The 19,178-nt window shown below is 44.9% G+C and overlaps 1 protein-coding gene across 1 annotated transcript in view; it reads left to right on the top strand.

The window, feature by feature from the left end:
* gli3 (GLI family zinc finger 3) overlaps positions 1 to 17,883 on the top strand; it is a 105,542-nt gene extending 87,659 nt beyond the window's left edge. The window contains exons 10-15 of the mRNA XM_030079695.1: positions 1,169 to 1,309; positions 9,470 to 9,619; positions 9,803 to 9,967; positions 10,079 to 10,369; positions 12,265 to 12,658; positions 13,701 to 17,883. Coding sequence (XP_029935555.1) covers positions 1,169 to 1,309; positions 9,470 to 9,619; positions 9,803 to 9,967; positions 10,079 to 10,369; positions 12,265 to 12,658; positions 13,701 to 16,069 — 3,510 coding nt within the window. The 3' untranslated portion in view covers positions 16,070 to 17,883. The remainder of the gene's footprint in view (positions 1 to 1,168; positions 1,310 to 9,469; positions 9,620 to 9,802; positions 9,968 to 10,078; positions 10,370 to 12,264; positions 12,659 to 13,700) is intronic.
* Positions 17,884 to 19,178: the final 1,295 nt, after the last annotated feature.

Raw genomic sequence — 19,178 nt, 5'->3', positions numbered from 1 at the left:
TTTCATATTGAAGAGGGAAAATACAGACACATTGATATATAATATTCAAAAAAGCCAGATGTCAGCTCGATTTATTGGTAAGCCCATAAATCTATGTAACTCCACTTTATTGGACTCTTTTTAACGATTTGGTAAAACTACCATTTAATACTATTCCCGTTCTGGCAGAAAGCAACACGGTCCACAGTGGTTGGTAAATCCCAGAATTCACCAGCCACTTGTACAGTTTTTCATCGGTTCACAACAGGAATAAGAAGCCCAAATGATGGTTGGTTTGCTGCCAAAGAGGCTGCAAGAATGGATGAGCTTACCAGCCACTGTCCACATTTACCTGCATTTGGCTGTTGGCTGGTGTTTCTCAACCTGCTCTCTGCTGCAGTTTCTAAAGCAAAATGTTCCACTGATCTTTGAACAACTACAAGGAAATTGTTTCCTCTTTTGTTTAATTTTAAGTGGGTGGGGAAAAAAGGAAAGAAATGCCAACCATGTGTTTGAGTCTGCAGGAAAAAAAAAAAAAAAAAACCCTATTAAGAGTCAGTATTCAGCTGTGCGCTCTGCTTCCATCAGGCAGATACAAGCTGAGGTGTGCGGTGAAGCCCCGGCTCTCCTGCATTAGTCCAGACCAACCCTGCTCCACTCAGCCATGTAACAGTGACAGTGAAATATGTCTGGGCTAATGGAGCAACCTACAGCAAGAAGAGGGGGTTAGATTCCTGAAATGCTCGCCCAAGACCTGTCGTATATCAAATCCAAATACAGAGCTGGGCTTTCAGCGCTACATTTCCGCTCCCCAGACTTCCCTCCCAGTCAACCAAACAAGGCCAGATTCACATGGGCGCCCCGGTTGAGATGTGTAACCAAATCACGTAGGGTGGAGGGGGTGGGGGCGCGGGCTGTGGGCACTTTTTGCTTTGCTTTCTACATCTGAGTCAGCAGGGTGTTGAACAAATATTTTATGATGGGTTGAGATGGATTGAGTGTAGGCGAGAGCGAGACAACTCCCCCTGCTTGTTCTCTGCATCCTGAGGCCCCTTTAAATGATGTTACCGAAATCCACTCACACAGATACCACGCTTTATCTTTTATCCGCCTCACCGTTTCAAGTCACTTCTGTGTGTCTGGGTGCACTGTTTGCTGTAGTTGAGCTTTTGCTCTCGTTGTTCTGCAGGACCATCCTGATGGGATGACCCTGGTGAAGGAGGAGGGCGACAAGGACGAGAGCAAGCAGGAGCCGGAGGTGGTGTACGAGACAAACTGCCACTGGGAGAGCTGTTGCCGTGAGTTCGACACGCAGGAGCAGCTAGTGCATGTGAGTACTCGGTAAAAAAAAGAAAAAAAGAAAAAAAAAAACAGTCCAACACAGTGGTGAACATCTGATTGTTCAATTAAAGTTGCACTGTAAATGGACAATAAATTTTGCATACTGGCAGCTCCAAATGACAGCACAAGATTTAAAATGTGGCAACTTCAATACCCAGGAATCATGTGGCATGACATCAGTGCACTGCATACACCAACCCAGCCTTAAAGCTATGATATGAAACTTCCACATATAAATGAATGAGTGCTACATTCAGTCTAGTGCCAAATGAGTTCATACCATGATGATTCAGTCAGCCACCCACCAATAAAACTCCATGACCCCAGAAGTTTTTTTTCTCCCTTTTTTTCTCTGTTCTCTGTTGCAGACCCACTTTGTAATTAAAGCCAATAAGACAGGTGCATAAAAGCATAGTTTAATATAAAACACACATGAAAACAATCATTTGTCTGCATTTCCATGCAGGGCATGTGACAATATTTTTTTCACAGACCTCAGCAGATCCCAGAAACATCAGCTAAGGCTATACTATTCTGGACAATGCAGGCTTCCTCTCATGCCCTCAACCCTGCATGTGTGGGGGTGCAACAGTAGTCCACAGTACAGTGAGAGCTGCAGGCATCGACTCGTACTGCTGCTGGATTCCTGATTGGATCCAGGGACGCTGGTAATGGGCTCAAAGGCTACAGAGCACGTATCTCAGCTGAACGGCGCTAACTGATTTGGTGGCCTGGCACCGAGCCGCCCTATACTGGACTGACCTTCCCTCTCCATGTCCCATCTGTAAGGGCTCCTTTTTCCCCTACACAACAAGAAACAGGAATCAGCCCACTTGGGAGCGAGCAGGAACTAGTGCTAGATGAGGTACTTTATCAATTGTGTTTCAGTCAACTTCAGGTTGTAGTGATGCAAGAAATAGGGCGACTGACGTTGCAGAATTAACAAAGCAAGTAACATAGTCCTAATCTAATGCTTTGACCTTTTCTGTAAAGGTTACATGTTTATTTATTTATATGCTTTTTAAAACGTATGCAACTTTATTTTTTCCTTGATATTGGATAGGATCACACCCATATCCCATATCCCAGTTTCCTCAAACGCATCTCCTTGTGTCTTTTCATTTCCTCAAGCTCCCATAGAATCTCATTCTCTGATCCACCACATGACAGTGAGAGCTTGGACCTCATTGTGTTTACTCAGTTTGGCTTCCTCAAATGCTCTACAGCTGACAACAACTCTCACAATCAGCCACTTTGGTGATGCACACGCATGTAACCATTCTGCAATAAGCAGTAGTCCTGCCCTCAGGGTCGTGTTAGTCCCAACTTTAGAGCAGGAGCCAAAAAAATCAGCAGGACCTGGAAGTGAACCCCCGGTGAATAGAAAACCCCAAATTCACGTTTTTTTAGTGCTGAAGAAGTGCCAAAAGGTTTGCTACTGCAACAGAAACCAAATATTAATGATATTATTGTCATGTCAGTGTAATACATACACTGATGCAATTAGTTTTACTGCTGTAGCCGTCCTTTGAGGCCTGTGAACTGCTGTCTAGTCGGCTAACTGAGAGAGCCGACTTGAAGTTGGAGAAGTGGTGAAAATACACCAATATAATGCTGTAAACAAGGAGGTGAAGCACACACATGCTCACCACACTCCAGCACGGAATACACACACACACATGTGCACACACACACACACACACAGACACACACATCACCACACATCTGATAGAAAGATCCTCAGCTCTCCACAGCTGTCTATTTGCCGTCTGACATTGCAATCCTCAGCCGCGGTGGTAACCCCTATCTATAATTGATATCCTCTGCGCGGAATGGGCTGCCTCCCGTGTTTGAAGGGCTCTGCTCAAAGGTTGAGGATCTTGACAACTTCTTGCCCCTGTTTCAGGGGGCAGGGGGAGTTCAGGTGGTGGGTAGAGGGTGGAGGGGGGGGGGGTTGGCTGGCTTCTTCGTGGAGGAAAATCTCGCTCACATCCTCCCCCACAAACGGAGTCACACCAGGTGGCCGCCTGAACAAAGCAGCGTCCGCTCATTCCGCCACATTCCCGATCCAGTCTAACCTTGCCAAGCTGCACTTATAATCGGCGTGCGGCCGTGATTGCCGTGTAGACAGATATCAACAAAATCCTTATTAGTTTTTCATTTTTTTTTCCATCATGGAATTGTTTTTTCTTTTTTTTTTTTTTTTTTTTCTTTTGGAGGGGGGGGGCATTTGACTTTCTGATATTGCATTTTATTTCTCATTTTCTATGCACATGCAGATATGGAGAGAGATGCCAATAAAAGTCTTCGCCTACAGAATCCCTGCCCTCTAATTCAGCAGAGCGGAGGAGAAAATGCTCTTATCTCTCCCCACCCCCACCCCCCTCAGTAATAGGATAAGTACAGTATTTGGACCACAGTGGCTCTCCTCACATGCTGGGAGGGGGTTGGGGGATGGGGTGGGGTGGGGGGATTTCCATATAACCAAACAATGGAGCGTCCCCTCCCCCTGTACTTGTCTTCTGAAATGGCTTTGAAAAAAAAAAAAAAAAAAAAAAAAAAAGCATGATGAGAGAAAATACCACTTTCTCCTTGGTTTTGAGCACCAGCTTTTGCAGGAAGTTAACTTCTTTAGCAAACCGGGCTTGTTGCTCACATGAATTCACACTCCTGCATCGGCATTGTTTGATTTACGCTCCAAAAAAAAAAAAAAAAAAAAAAAAAGCTCAAAAATTTGATTGCCGTTGTGAGAATTTCTATCGTGATTTAATTGAGTTTTTTTGAAGTGTTGAAAGAAATGGTTGCATTGATTAAAATATCCCCCTTTCTTTTGTGGTTGGCCTAATTTTAGAATTAATCCAGCACACCACCCTCATCGCTTTCCACCTTGTTCAAAAGCACTCCTGCCGTGCTCTTGATGCATATTTTTACACTCTCAAACATGCTCTCACCATGACATGCCATGGCGTTCCTTTATCATCTGCGTTTAAGCGCTCTCGGTGCAGGCGATAAGATAAACATCAGATCTACGCAATTTAGCTCACTTATCTGGCCTACCCAGTCAGCAAAAGCGAGGCGGGTGTCAGTTCTAGGTTGCTGTATTTATTTCATTTATTCCTCTCCTCGCCAATCACTTATTACATTTCAACTGTCTACCTCTCAATCTCCCGCTCCACTCCACTGACTTGCTTTGGTTCCCATTTTTGGGCATAAACCTCTCCCTCTCTGTCATTTTCTCTTTCATTTTTTTCTCCCTCCCCTCTTTCCCCTTGGAGGGAGTACTTTTAAAGATAAGGCCTGGTGGCTTCTTTAATGTCTCTTGAAGTGAGTTTTTTTTTTTTTTTTTTTTTTTTAAACTCTGGTTTTGTCGCGGGAGATGCCAAACCCGCACTCCCATAATTCCACAGCATGGTCTTGCTCAACAATCTTTTATTCGTATTTTTATAGATCCATTTCCGATATTTGACTGAGCCGTAGTGACACACTTAAGGAGATCACTTTACGGAGGATCATCACTTTTTCAGCATTGTTACATGATGAAAACCTCTATGGTGTAAAGTCTTTCAATTGTGGCTTCAGATGTATTATTCTTGACAAAAACACCACGAGTATAATGTCGCGGTTAGACTTTCAAGAATAAGTGTCTTTTCATCTCCTTGATTTGCTGAGCTGAATTTCCTTGATTTGTTATTCCTCTATTCTAGTTTGCCAGTCTTTCTGTTTTTGTTTGACTATTCTTTGAAAGTTTTTAGAGCCTAATATTATGGCTGTCATTCCCTGCTGGCAAACCTAACTGAGATTTTAGGTAGTTCTTGTATAATATCTAGTTTTGTTCACATGAATATGTTAGTGACCCATGCATATTTACCAGTATTTACTGTATTGTTATATATCTTATGCACAGAAAAAAGCAACTGTATTCTGCACTGTCTATACTGTAGATTGGCAGATTAACAGTCTCCACATATCTGCAGTGAACAGTGAAACCTATGGATAGAATAGTTATTCTAATACACTGGGCTTATTGGGCTAACTTCCAGTCAATTAAATAATTGTGAAATATTCTCATTTTTTTCTTGGGACCTCCTGGTACCTCCTCAAGGGCCCATGGGGATCCCTGAGCCGCTGAATTAGAGTAATTATATGTCTGGCAATCCTTTTAAAGTGCAAGCAAAAACCTAAGACGCCCATTTAAATAGTGGTGGGTCTCCATGTTTACAAAATGTGGCACAAATGCTAATCAAAATACACTACCTGCTTTGTTTGCTCTGTTACTTATGTTAGTTTTAATGAGGTACCTGCTAACTGTAGGGTTCAGTGCGGTTGCTGTGTGTCTGTGTCTGTGTGTGTGTGTTCTCACAGCTGATCAGCACCTCCCCACCGTCAGCTGTGCTCTTCCAGGTGATCTACCTAGGTGGCGCTGTCCCGCCCTTGTTCTTAGACGGAGAGCCGCCTCTCCCTGTGTGCAGCCCTGTGTGGTGGCTGCTGTGCGCCTCCCTGGTGTTGAAGGGAGATAAACTTGGGCGCAGTCTGAAGGCGGCCCCCCTCTCGGGCTGCTGGCACAGGCCTTTAATTGGTAAAATGCAGATTTTTTTTGATCAGGAGAAGGATTAGGCTCCTTATCTGTCTGGAGTATCTTACTCTAAGATGAAAAGACTGTGCTGAATTACACATGCCAATTCTAGCTCCCTGCCCCCTCCTCATCTCCCACCCTCCCTGCCTCCTTCCCTCTCCTTCTCTCAATCTTTCCCCTTTTACTTTCTCCCTCCCTCCTTCCCTCCCTTCTTTGCCTTTTTTTTTCCTGCTCCCCCCCCCCCTTCTCTTTATACAAAACGCTTCAGCAACTGACATCACAAAAGAGCATATGATTTATTAGGCGGTGTTTGATAAAGCTAAACGGTGTTGCGGGTCCCACAGCTTAGTGAAATTGCCTTGTAAACAGGCCCTCTTTTCATGCACGCTTGCATTCTAATGCAAGAGGGCTGTGTCCCAGAGAGAATTTGATAAGGAGACATGGAGATGGATACCGAAGTGGGCAAATGCTGCGAAATAGCAAAGTAATGATAGGATTCTGCAATATTACAGTAATGTCTGTAGAGGTGCGTGGGTGTAAATCCACAGTTTGAGCCGTTGCATAAAGGGAGTGAAAATAATTTGAAGAAAGAGGCCTTTATTTTTTTCAGACACCAGTCCAATTGTAAAATTGCTTGTGTGTTTCATGTATTTTTTGTTTTTTTTGTTTTTTTGCATGGCCAGTCAGGGCTCAAAACTAAAATACAGTATCTACACCTGTGTGTGTGTGTGTGTGTACCTCTCATACGTCACAGACGGCTTCAGTGTCCCCTGTGTCCGTGTCCCCGGTGCTCTCTGTCGTGCGACTCTCTCCTAAATCCATCTTGGTGGCGTTTTTACAGTTGTTGGCCGATAAGCTGGCAGGGGGAAGATGAATAACCCGCCGCGCCGCCGCTATCAGCACCTGTTTGTCGATTTAGCCGGCCAACGGGGCCTGTCCGCTCAGCATGGAGATTATTGATTCAATAAGAATTGCCATTAGATCATGCCATTAGGTTTCTCGGCGGCCCCTCTCCCCGCACTGTCTGTCCCGCTCTCTGTCAGCTCAGGGGCTCATGCATCACATCCGTCAACGACCTCCTTCATTTGTACAGATAGAGTGTGCAGTATGTGTGTGTGTGTGTGCGTGTGTGTGTGTGTGCATGCAGTCGTATTGTGCCAGCCACCGGCGTGATCCAACACCGCCGTGCTCCCATCGCTCTTAGCCAGGGGATATTGAGCGCCGCTCACAACAGACCGATCGCTTGCCACAGGGATTCCCTCACAGAGAGGAAGAAAAAGAGGAGACAAGTCAGAGGTTTTCTGTGGCTCTGACCGAGGGGGCAAGAAGATCAATCTCAGCAAACTTCACTAACGTCCATGCTCGTCCAGTCCCCAATCATTTTCTGTGGAATTAGTCTTGTTTTGTCACTTTTGAATTAAAAATTGTCAAGTGAAAATAATGGAGGGCCTTTGTGGATATATTAATGTCAATTTCCCCCCTTTTTTTTTTTTTGCTATCACACCCCACTGTTACCGCATGGACTCATTTATTGATGCATTTGGGATTTGGATGCAGTGAGCAGTGGAGCAGAGCACTCCCAGCCTTACAGTGGGAGGTGAGTGAAGTTGTTTTGAAGTTAGACGAGTCGTCGGGGGCAAAGTCTCTCGAAGAAAGGTCAAACCTCGTAGGGCGGTGTCTGTTCTTTTTGATGGCAACAAGGAATCGCGTGGATGTCGTGGTCGCCGTGGTGTGTGCGGGGTCACCAGCTGGCCAAGGGGAGGCGCTCTGGGAAGGCACAAAGATGCTTTTGTCGACTTTCACGCCAGGAGTGGCACTACCCCTGGCACACATGCGGCGTTCAGAAACATGCGTGTTTATACACTGATATCGGATTCCTGCTCACGTGCACAGACATGGATATTAGCTGAAACTGATACACACACACACACACCTTGAAAAATGTGGGTTTTATTCCCTTATCTGAGCCACAGTAGTTAAAAGGGGCAACCAAACCCTCTGAGGCTGCCTAAAGCACCTCTGATTGTAGTGAGGGATGGAGCTGACTTTTCTTTCTTTCTTTCTTTCTTTTTTTTTTTTTTTTACTTTTGTTTCCCTTTATTTCTTTTATTTGTTTCTTTTCTGCATGTTTTATGGTGTAACCGTCTTGCGAGGTAAGTGCTCAAAGAAAGCGTGTTTTCCCCAGACGTTTAAGACCGTTCAAAGTCAAGTCTCTATTTATCCCCTCCCCATCCTCCACTCTGCATCCCACTGCCCCCTCAAGGTAACAGACGCTTTTCCCCTCCTCTGGAATGTAATAATACTGGTTCCTTTTGGTCAGGATATTGTGTCTGTCTCCCTGGGTTTAAATTGCTCTCGGAAAGGCACTTCATAGGCCACCACACACTGTTGTCTTTGAAAGAGAGCCAGATGTTGACTTCATCCCCAGAGGATTCTCTGTCTGCATTCCTGTTTTTTTTTTCTTTCTCTCTTTACCTCCTTCGTTCCTCCATAGCATCCAGCGCTCACCCCGTTTTTACTGGTCAGTGTACGAGACAGTTAGTGAGAGAAGGATAAAGACAGAGGGAAGGAGGAGGAGAGAGGGGGATGGAGCGAGGGGAAGGTGGTGCTCGCAGATATAATGCTTGGCTGGAGTTGTAAAGCCCTTGCATTTCAGACGCCTCGACTGAACTTTTGATTTCTCGCCCTATCCCCTCACCTCCCTCCCTCCCTCCCGCCTCCCCTCCCTCCTAAGCCTCAGATTGGAAGTTGCCACGGCAGCACAACTGTCAGCACTTGTCATGGAGGGGCAGGGGCCCAATGTGATGCGAAGTGACAGGGTTTTATTTGAAAATCCCGTTCAGATCGGACACCGAAACTCACAAGTCTGCCTTTATTCCTCTGTGTGCAGATTCCGGCCGAGGGAGGGGGAGAGAGAGAGAGACACAGAGAAGCTAGAGACAAAGAAAGGAAAGAGTTAAGAGGGATGAGATGAAAGAAATGAAATGAAGAAAGGCATGAATAACAATGGAAAACAGGAAACAGAGGGTTGTATTTGCCTCTTCTGCCCTTTTGTCCAGAACACAAAAAAATTATGACAGATTTATGACGGACAACAAACATCATTCAAGGAAGATGTAGTTTTCTTTAGTCCTTTATTCTCATTATCCACCACAGTAACACAAGCAGGGCTGGGTGATATATCAATATTATGTCGATAATGTGGTATGAAACTAGATATCATCTTGGGATTTTGGACGTTGTGATATTATGATATGATATAACTCTTTTTTTCCCGGTTTTAAAGGCTGCAGTACAATAAAGAGATGCATTTTTAAAATTTTAACTGTTCTATTATTCGTCTGTACCTACTTGGTCATGATTTCCACATCACTAATGACGGTTTATCAAAAATGTCTTGTGTGTAAATATCTTATGAAAGCACCAATAATCGTCCTTACAGTATTGATATTGAGGTATTCGGTCTTGATATTTGATTTTGTTCATATCATGCAGCCCTAATTACATTATCTTCATACAGGCCCACATCATAATATCAGGAGATAAAGGACAATGTCTTTTCGTCTCCTCTTCTAGCACATAAACAATGACCACATCCACGGGGAGAAGAAGGAGTTTGTGTGTCGGTGGGACGAGTGCTCGCGGGAGCAGAAGCCCTTCAAGGCCCAGTACATGCTGGTGGTCCACATGCGCAGGCATACTGGGGAGAAACCACACAAGTGCACAGTAAGGACACTCCCATTCCTTTGTTTACACTACATTCATTCACCACATGAAAAAAATGTAGTCGTTAGATGTAACTTGCTAACACTGCTGAATAATTCACTTGAACTGCATATAGTCGTAGCTCTGATGGTTTTATGTGTTACAAGTACATTGAAGGATGTGTGGGTTCCTCTCTTCCTGCAGTTTGAGGGCTGTACCAAGGCTTACTCCCGTCTGGAAAACCTGAAGACTCACCTCCGCTCCCACACTGGAGAGAAACCATATGTGTGTGAACACGAAGGCTGCAACAAGGCCTTTTCCAACGCCTCGGACCGGGCGAAACATCAGAATCGCACACACTCAAATGAGGTGCCCTATAAACACATCTTTAAGCAGTCAAATCCCATTATACTCAATTTACTTCGGTGTAGACAGTCAGCCGATTACTCACTGCTCATCTTTCTTCAATCTTGTTACTAGAAACCGTACGTGTGTAAAATCCCAGGCTGTACCAAGCGCTACACGGACCCCAGCTCCCTACGCAAGCACGTCAAGACCGTGCACGGGCCCGAGGCACACGTCACCAAGAAGCAGCGTGGCGATTACCCGCGTCCTCCACCCCAACCCCGAGAGCCCGGGAGCAACAGCCAGGGCCGGTCGCCAGGGCAGCTGCCCCTCGGCGGGTTCACGGACCAAAGGGAGTACAACCATGCTACCTCAAAACAGGATGAATGTCTGCAGGTCAAGTCCATCAAGTCGGAGAAGCCCATGGTAAGACTTGATGGGATTCATTTCAAAGGTTTTATGCATGTTTTTTTTTTTTTTTGAAAGATTTTGCCATCACAAACTGACTGGTTAGTATTTCCAAACTGGTTATAGCCTTTAAAAACAGAATTATTGTTTAAGAAACAGTCTTAAGGTATTTGTCTCATTTGTAAGGAAGCTTCCTATCACCCTGGTGTCAAGTTTGGCAATTTCATTAATAGGAACTAATTTTGTCCAAAAGGTTACATGAATTTAGAGAACTAATCAAGGAAATGTCACATGTCAAATAATTAACGTAGAATTCCATGCAGTACAGTGTTACTGGTTTCCATGATAATCAAGCTACTTGCAAAACTGAACCAAAAAAATTATGTAACATAACTTCTGGTAGGATGACTCGCGGCTATGCTAGAGAAAGAACCATTTGATGTTTCCTAAAAATTTTGGAAACTCAAGGAACTAGGATGCGTCCTGTTCCTCCTACTGTAATGAGACAGGCTATGTTTCCTAGAAATGCTACCTAACAAGGAAGCTTCCTTGCAAATGAGACAGACCCGAGATGACTCATAAGTTCAGCTGTAACATGCAGAGTAATTAGCTTTAATGCCAACAAACAATCTTTTAGAGGATGTGCAAAGTTTTTCAAATGATGGGGAGCTCATTTCAGAGACAAACACTTAACTTTCTCTGACGTTTACTGACTATTAATATTTGTGTCCCTGCAGTTTTTTTTCTAATGCTCTAACAGTAATATGAGTGCATGCATGTGCGTGTGTGTGTGTGTGTGTGTGTGTATCTGCTCTTGCTACTGACCTCTTCTAATGAGTAAATGTTTTCTTCTATCCAATGCTTCGGCATTTCACTCCTTCCCTTTCTAAGGACAGTGGGTAATCAGGTGAGATAGGTTTCCCTTCACACTGCATTTGTAAAACCTTCCTTCCAAATCTCACTACTTGTTCCTTGCTTGCCCATCTCTTTCTATTTGATTTATCTTTGTTTTCATCCCATCACAGTTATTAGATACTTTCACCCAAAAGGATCCAGGTGTGTTCTCATTGTCGGATTCTCTCATCTTCCATGTTCATAACAAGGTTATTCTTTTCAGCTCATTGTACGTTATGTTGAAGAGTGGCAGTGATATTTACTGGGGGCGACATTGTTCTGCAAGCAGTGCCCTGCCTTTGGGCAGAACTAAATGCATTTCCAACAGCATGAGGGCAGTGTGTATTGAGAGAATGCCCAATACTGCCTAGGGCTCCATTGCTCAGCCAAATTCATTCATAGTAAACAGGGTGAGGCGTCTCTAAACACTGCAGACACTTGGTGCCAAAAAAGTGATTCCCTGATTCCTCAGTGCATAACAGTTCCTAAAATTCAAAGTAAACAACCCAATTAGGCACTAGACAGTCTCAAAAGAAGCCTTTATCCTATTTGCCTGTTCTCTGAAAACAGCCCAAAACATGATTTTCTCCTCTGGAGCATTTTTTTTGTGTGTCCGGACAAGCTCATCTGCGGGCACAGCAGGGAAGCATTATTCATGCCCCAGTAATGCCCTGAAAATTTTGCCGCAACACCTTTTGATAAAAATAATAAATAGAAATCATGTGTAGCAATTGGCGCTCTGGTTTGGAGTACCAGTTGGAACTGCAGTGATACGTGATAGACACACAGTTATGAATAAAATGATCTTACATAATGACCACGAACAAGCACTATCATTGTCTAATGGTAAGGGAAGTGGTTATTCCACAGCATTTCATTGTATTGTCCTTCGTGACCCATGGCATGGCACGTTTGTCCTTGATGTGTTGTCTGAAGCATACTTGTTAATTATTTTTTTCTGTTTCTTTTCCCCTCTCCCAACCCCCTCTTGTCTTCCACGTCTGGTCTGTGTCTGTCAGACGTCTCAGCCAAGCCCTGGCGGTCAGTCTACATGCAGCAGTGACCAGTCCCCCGTCAGCACCTATCCCAGCAGTGGAGTCCAGCTTGCTGTGAGCGCCGGACGCTCGCCAGGGGAGGGGCTGGAGGAGGATGAGGAGGAAGAAGAGAACGAAGAGGAGGCGGAGGAGGAGTGCGAGGGTGAGCCAGCCCCCATCATGGACTCAACGGTCTCCACGGCGACAGCGGCCATGCTGACCCTGCAGGCGAGGCGAAGTGTTGGCCGTCCCCTGCGCTGGATGGAGCACATCAAGATGGAGAGGCTGAAGCAGGTGAACGGAGCGCTGCCCAGGTTGGGGCCCCTGTCCCCGACACCGCCACCCAAAGGTTCCACGCTACCCAGCATCCTGGGGAAGGGTAAGGTCACCTCAGAAAACGCCTACATTACAAGCACATTTGCATTCACTAAATTATAGCTGCTGTTACATATTACTCTGAATACTAAAGTCAGTTCAGTGTATCTTCAAATCCAATATTCCAATGGATTTGGACTCCTGGATTTAAGAAAAAACAATACAAGGATTCAAATTCATCAATTTGCCTCACTTTCCTCCCTCTGAGGGAGCAGTGCTCCTCAGGATGGGAAGTGCTGACAAATGACACTAATTGAAAATTAGTGTCATTTGTCAGCTTTTGCTTTTTTATGTTGAAAAAGCAACAATTTAAAAATGAACCACCACACCATTACTTGCTGACTTGACAAGATCATGAATGACAAAAATAGTGTATATGTATAATTTCAATTAGTGTCATTTGTTACTGTGATACATGCCAATTTGGAGTCCTTTTCATTTCTTGAAAAGTCCTTGAATTTTAGTATGACCTGTATGACCAGAGGTCATACAGTTTGTCCTGTTCTCAGTGCTCTTACTATGTTTTACTAAGTCCAGAAAATCTCATGATTTTACAGTGGCATGTAGAACTATCCCTAGTTGAACACAGAGAGAACACTGACTTTGGCCTTTTACAGATAAAAGGCAGGTGTAAACACGGTTAGATAGTCACCCCAAATGGGTATACAAATCACAGTTTGAGGGATTAATTATCCTGAATTTCATCTTGCCAACTGGGCTGAAGTATTCAGGCAAAACAAATGCTTAAAATTCCCTGTTCTGCTGGAAAATGGTATCAAACCCATATCAAGCCATACATCATATCAGTCAGAATAGCATGTAACAATGTTTCATGGCCAAGAGCTGCCAGTTGTCTGTGGCAGCATCTGTTTAAGGGATCTCTCCGCACTTATACTGAACTCATCTGTCTTCTTCTTCTCTTTTTCTCCTGTAATCTCCTTTTCACCACATCATTTCCTCGCCTCACTATCGGTTTTCAACCTCTCCCTCCAACACTTCTCATCCCCCCTGTCTTCTTTCTTCCTCTCTCTCTCTCTCTCTCTCAGGATCCTGTCTGGGCAGGCCATGGGGAGTGTCTGCTTCTCAGCCTCCTCCTCATCCCGACCTGGGCAGCACAGAACTGACAGTGCTCAATTTGCTCCGTGATCGCCGCGACAGCAGTGGTAGCGCCACCAGCTCTGCCTACCTGAGTAGCAGCCGGCGATCCTCTGGCATCTCACCCTGTTTCTCCAGCCGCCGCTCCAGCCAGGCTTCCCAAAGTGAGGGCGTGGCAGCAGCTGCCCTCCATCGCCGCCTCCACAACCTTAGCTCCACCGACTCTTATGATCCCATCTCCACTGATGCCTCCCGACGCTCCAGTGAGGCCAGCCAGTGTGGGGGAGGTGGAGGAGGCGGGGGTGGAGGGGTGCTTTCAGGTGGGGGCTGGGGAAGTGTAGGGGCAGGAGGTAAAGGAGGAGGGGGAGGATCAGGGGGGATGCTCAATCTCACCCCAGCACAGCACTACCACCTGAAAGCCAAGTATGCTGCGGCAACTGGTGGTCCACCCCCAACACCTCTACCTAACATGGAGTGCATGAGCTTGAAGACTCGCATGGCCATGATGGATGATGGTCAGGGTGGAGGCAACCACTCACTGCCGCCTTTAGTCAGGCCACGACGCTGCAGTGATGGCACCAATGGGTACAGCAGTGGGTATATGGGACAGACAGGTTACCGGAGAAGGGTCTTCTATCCTGGCGAGGGTCCAGGGAATGGCGATCGGCGGGCCAGTGATCCAGTGCGGACGCAGGCTCCTGACACATTTGGCCTGCCCCAAGTGCAGCGCTTCAACAGCCTTAACAACCTCCACCCTCTTCCGCCTCTGTCTGGGATCCAGCACCCTACAGCTGAAAGCTGCAGCTTTAGCCTGCAGAACTATACACGCTCAGATGGCAACTTGCAGAGAGGTGTACAGCACTTGCCATGCACCCCCAGCATCACAGAACACTCAGCCTTAGAAGCCCTGGCCATGGAGGAGGAGGGGGAGGCTGGTCTGCTGCTAGGGGATGAGGACATGCTACCAGATGATGTGGTGCAGTACCTCCACTCTCAGGCCCAAGGGGAGGTAGTTTCCTACAACCACATCGAGGACCAAGCAGCTCCCAGCCAAAGGGACATCTCCCACCCATCTTTAGGGGAGATAGAGCAGATCCAAGGCTCAGGGCTGAACCTGGCCTTCCCTGGACCCCAAAACCTCCAGCAGCAGATAGCAGAACGACACAGCCCCAGCAAGCTGCCCATCCAATGGAATGAGGTCAGCTCTGGGAGTGCTGAGAGATCTCCTCCGAGGGAACAGAACTACCAGAGACAGTGTGGGAGGTGGCAGGGGTCAGAACATGGAGTCACATCTGCTCCCTTTGGCAGGTTCGGGAACATGGTGGTGCATCAGCCAGGGCGGCTGTCTCGAGACTTCACAAACAGCTGCGCACAGGCTAACCAGTCTCAGGCTGCTTGCAGAGTCAATCCAGGGGTGAAACTAGAGACATCCACTAATTCCTGCATGGAGATGAGAGGGAATGGTCTCAACACCAACTTTGGCAGGGCTGACTTCTCTCAGATCACCATTGGGCCTCTTCCTCAAGGGTACAGACAGCAGGCCTCCAGTGGACCTCAGAACCAGAACCACAACAGCAGCACCTCTTGCCAGATAAGGAGCAACCTACTCCTGAGCAGGGCCCCCATGGATAGCCTCTCCCAGGGTCCTGCTCATCATCACAATCCCCAGGCCTCTGCTTCTCACCCACCAGTCAACAGCAGCTATAGGAACCTGGCCAGGACCCAGCAGTACCTCAATCCGGAGAGCACCAATGACATCCAGGCCAGCCTCAACCAGCCACAACAATTGCAGAGGAGTGGGGCCCACTGTTCCCTGGCTCACCAAGTGTCTGGGCTGAAACTGGAGGCCCCAGACCATGGTTACTTAGAACAGGGCTTCAGTGACCCCCTCTGCTTTGAGCCAGTGGAATCCAAGGCCTCCTCCTTCCCTGTCCTGGAGGACCAGTGTTTGCTGGACTCCATGGCTGAGTCTGTGGGACAAGGTGGTAGCGGGGACTCTGCCACCCTCCTCTCTCCTGGTGCAGACCAGGTGACCAGCACAGTGGACAGCAGTGTGCCAAGTGTGTTGGACGAGGTGGTGAGTCTGGACTTTGGTGCCATGCTGGAAGATGGCTACGACCAGGGTAGCCTTGTGTCAGGGGTGTTAAGTCCCTCCATCTTCCAGGGTCTGTCTAGGACCTCATCTCGACTGACCACTCCTCGAGCATCCACTACCTTCCACAGTGTGGCCCCTGGCCTCAACAATATGGCCATTGGAGACATGAGCTCTCTCCTCACCACCCTTGCAGAGGAGAGCAAGTTCCTGGCTATCATGCAGTAGCTGCTCTCTTTCTGCTCTCTCCTCCCTTAGAAATGAAAAAGAAACTCTGGTGTATGTGAAGAACTGATAAAAAAGGATAGAAATTGTTAACACTTAGAAAGTGGCAATTATGAGGAATTTATTATGTACTTAAAACAAAGTGTTCTGGAAGAGATAGTTGCCAAACAGATTTATTTTGTAAAACTGTCATCCCATGCAGAAAAGGGATGTGTCAAAAATATGTATAGATAAATAGGTATATTCCTTTTCTGGAATGAAGGCTATTTTTTGAGGCCCTTCTCTTTGTATTACTATGTGATGGTGAGCAAAAGTTCACTTCTTTGAAACAGTATTCTGTGTATTGTCACTGTTTTTGATGTACACACTGTTGGTATAAATGCATGTATTCAAGGTAAAGCATAAACACTGTCTTAAGTACATAGACTAGCCCATGTGCCAAGTATCGTTTTGAGTAGCGTTTTGATCCCATAGGTACAAAGCCTCTAATTCCATGCTCCTTCCAGCAGGTCAGAAATGGGTCACTTAACTTGAGGCCCTGAGGATAACTTTATATATCATAGTTTTTGATAAGTGGTATATTTACATATATTGTCATTTTGTTTGTATGTTAATTTTGCGAATCTGTAAATCTGTTTCAGTGCTTCTACCAAGTCTTACCAAGTGGTGTTTTTGTCAAGAGTATCCCAGTATGGTATTGAGTCCAAAATAAAAGGACAACACATCAGTCTTAGAATTCACAAACACCATAAATAGTCTTCTAGTTGCTATCTAAATGGCTTGATTTAGTTTGTCTGGTAAGGTACTCACAGGTGTATATAACGTGCTTTTATATTCTGTTAGTGGTAATCTGATTTTTGACGCTGGATTGCACGGTTGTTTGAAGCTGATGTGAAATGGACATTTTTAACTTGACGAAAAAGGGTCCCATTTGGTGCTTTATGTATGCTTATACAAATAGATATTTCAGTGCTTCATGTTTTCAATCTGTCTTACTGACCAACAGTGGTCCATAGCACATGAATTTCCCTCTCATAATGATATATGCTATAAGATGATGTGTTTTATTTTATAGGAAATCATCAATATAATTTTCTCCAAAGCTCTTTAATTGAGAATGTGTACTGCCACCAAGTATTGCAGTGACTTTGTCAACAGTGTTAGTATTGCCTTGCAGTCCTATGTGACTGCACACAGAATATTGTGTAGTTTACCTAGTATTCAGCGTCAAAGCAATGGTACAAATTGTTTTGTTGTTTTTTGGTACTTTTGTCATTTTTGTAGCTGTGCATTGATGGTGTTTTGTTTTGAAAGAAGTAGAAATTATTTCCTTTGAAAGGAGGGAATTACTTTGAGGTATGTGCCTTATATCTGCCTGTCAGAAAATAGAAAGATCACTGCCAATCTTCCATTGTGAATTATGAAAAAAACAAAAACAAAATAAAAAATAAACATGTAAAGTGTCTTGTGAGACCTGGAAAATAAAAATGACAGAACATTTATATGAGCAAAGTCTGAATATCAGAAAAGTCAAGATTTGCAGAGCGCATTCTACTTTTCTTTGGTTGTTTTTAGTTTTTTTTTTTTTTTAGTTTTCACATTTATTGTCCACTTTTATATATAAATGTGTAAATACATTACTCTTTCTGTAGATTTAGCAGAGATATGAGGAGGATCCTTTGGCCAATAAAGAACTGACTTTGAAAGCAGGGATTCCCAGGCCCTGGGCAGAGGCCAGGCAGATCTGGCTCAGAGTGGAGCTTGAAGTGCCCAGCACTGCCCCTCTGCCAGAAGAGACACTTTGCTCTTTTATAACTGACTACAAATGTTTGTATGGTTTTAATAAAAACGGAAATTATATTTTAAGTCTCTTTTATTGCTTGTGTACTGGTTTTCATAATATATGGAAATGTTATTGGTTTGGATTGTGTGATTGCTCCAACACTATCATCAACTCGTGACAGCGGATAAAGAGAGAATGCACATCGTTTACAAAGAAACACCATGCAAAGTCACTGTGGATATAAAATGTGACTGCCTCACCAAGAAAAAACTACAATCAAACCATATACAAAGGGGCGAAATTATGATTTTAATTCATAATTTGGCCAAAACCTTACATGTATGAATAGTGTCTGATGTTATCTTAACTTTTTAGGTGAGAATATTTTCTTTCTCATTAAAAGTGGAAATAGTTTGTCAGACAAGCAGCTGAGATCCAAAAGCAGTCGCCTTCCATTTCGCCCATGAAGAATAGCTAGTACTTTTGTTGCCCTCTTCTGATCATTACAAGAAATTGCAATTATGTATTAAAGTGGGAGCCGTTCACTGTGCATAAGAGTGCTGCTTTCTCATACATCTCTTCCTCATGCGTTTGATAACATGGTGATCAATTACTTATTTGGTTACAGACTGGGAATGAAAGCAGTCTTGCCCTGATCCCTGTATGTCATGAGATCAAAGCCAGTAGGTGTTACTATCACTAGTCTCCCTGCATTACTCATTCTCATTGACCTCTTTACCAGTGGTTATTCCACTATAGCCCACATGTATTTACAGGCCCTTGAGCCTGACAGCCCATCAGCTCACATCAAAAGTCTTTTTAGTGCTGTCAATGCAAGCAGAGACAGATCTTACATCATTTCCCCTCTTCCCAGACTGAGAAAATTGGAATCTTTTCTAAGTGAGTCTCTATTATGCTTTTTAGAAGCTCAACACAAGTGCAATCACATGGCGGAAATGAAGGGTACAGTTAGAATTTCCACTGCAGAGGAGCATGAGAGCTGTAAATTGTTCCAACTGGACACAAGATAGGCCTTTTTTACCTTTGATGCTCTAAGGCTGCAGGTGCCTCAGTCAAAAACAGTTTCTTCAAAGCAACATCCCAGCTTTCCTCAGACTACCTTGCTGTCTTTGGACTACACTCATCAGTGTACAAGGATACAACGCAGAGTTTTGTCAGAAGACCTTTTTGGACAGGCAATATTCAGTGGTGAAGCCTGATCACAAGTTACGTGACTGTTTCTTCAAATATCTGGAACTCTTCACAATGAAGTGTGAACAGAGAGCGAATTACAAAAACTAAGTAAAAATTGACTTTTATATATGTACA

This window comes from Myripristis murdjan, chromosome 20 (assembly GCF_902150065.1).
Source record: "Myripristis murdjan chromosome 20, fMyrMur1.1, whole genome shotgun sequence".
Lineage (NCBI taxonomy): Eukaryota > Metazoa > Chordata > Actinopteri > Holocentriformes > Holocentridae > Myripristis > Myripristis murdjan.
This window is presented reverse-complemented; position numbering and strand designations above follow the sequence as displayed.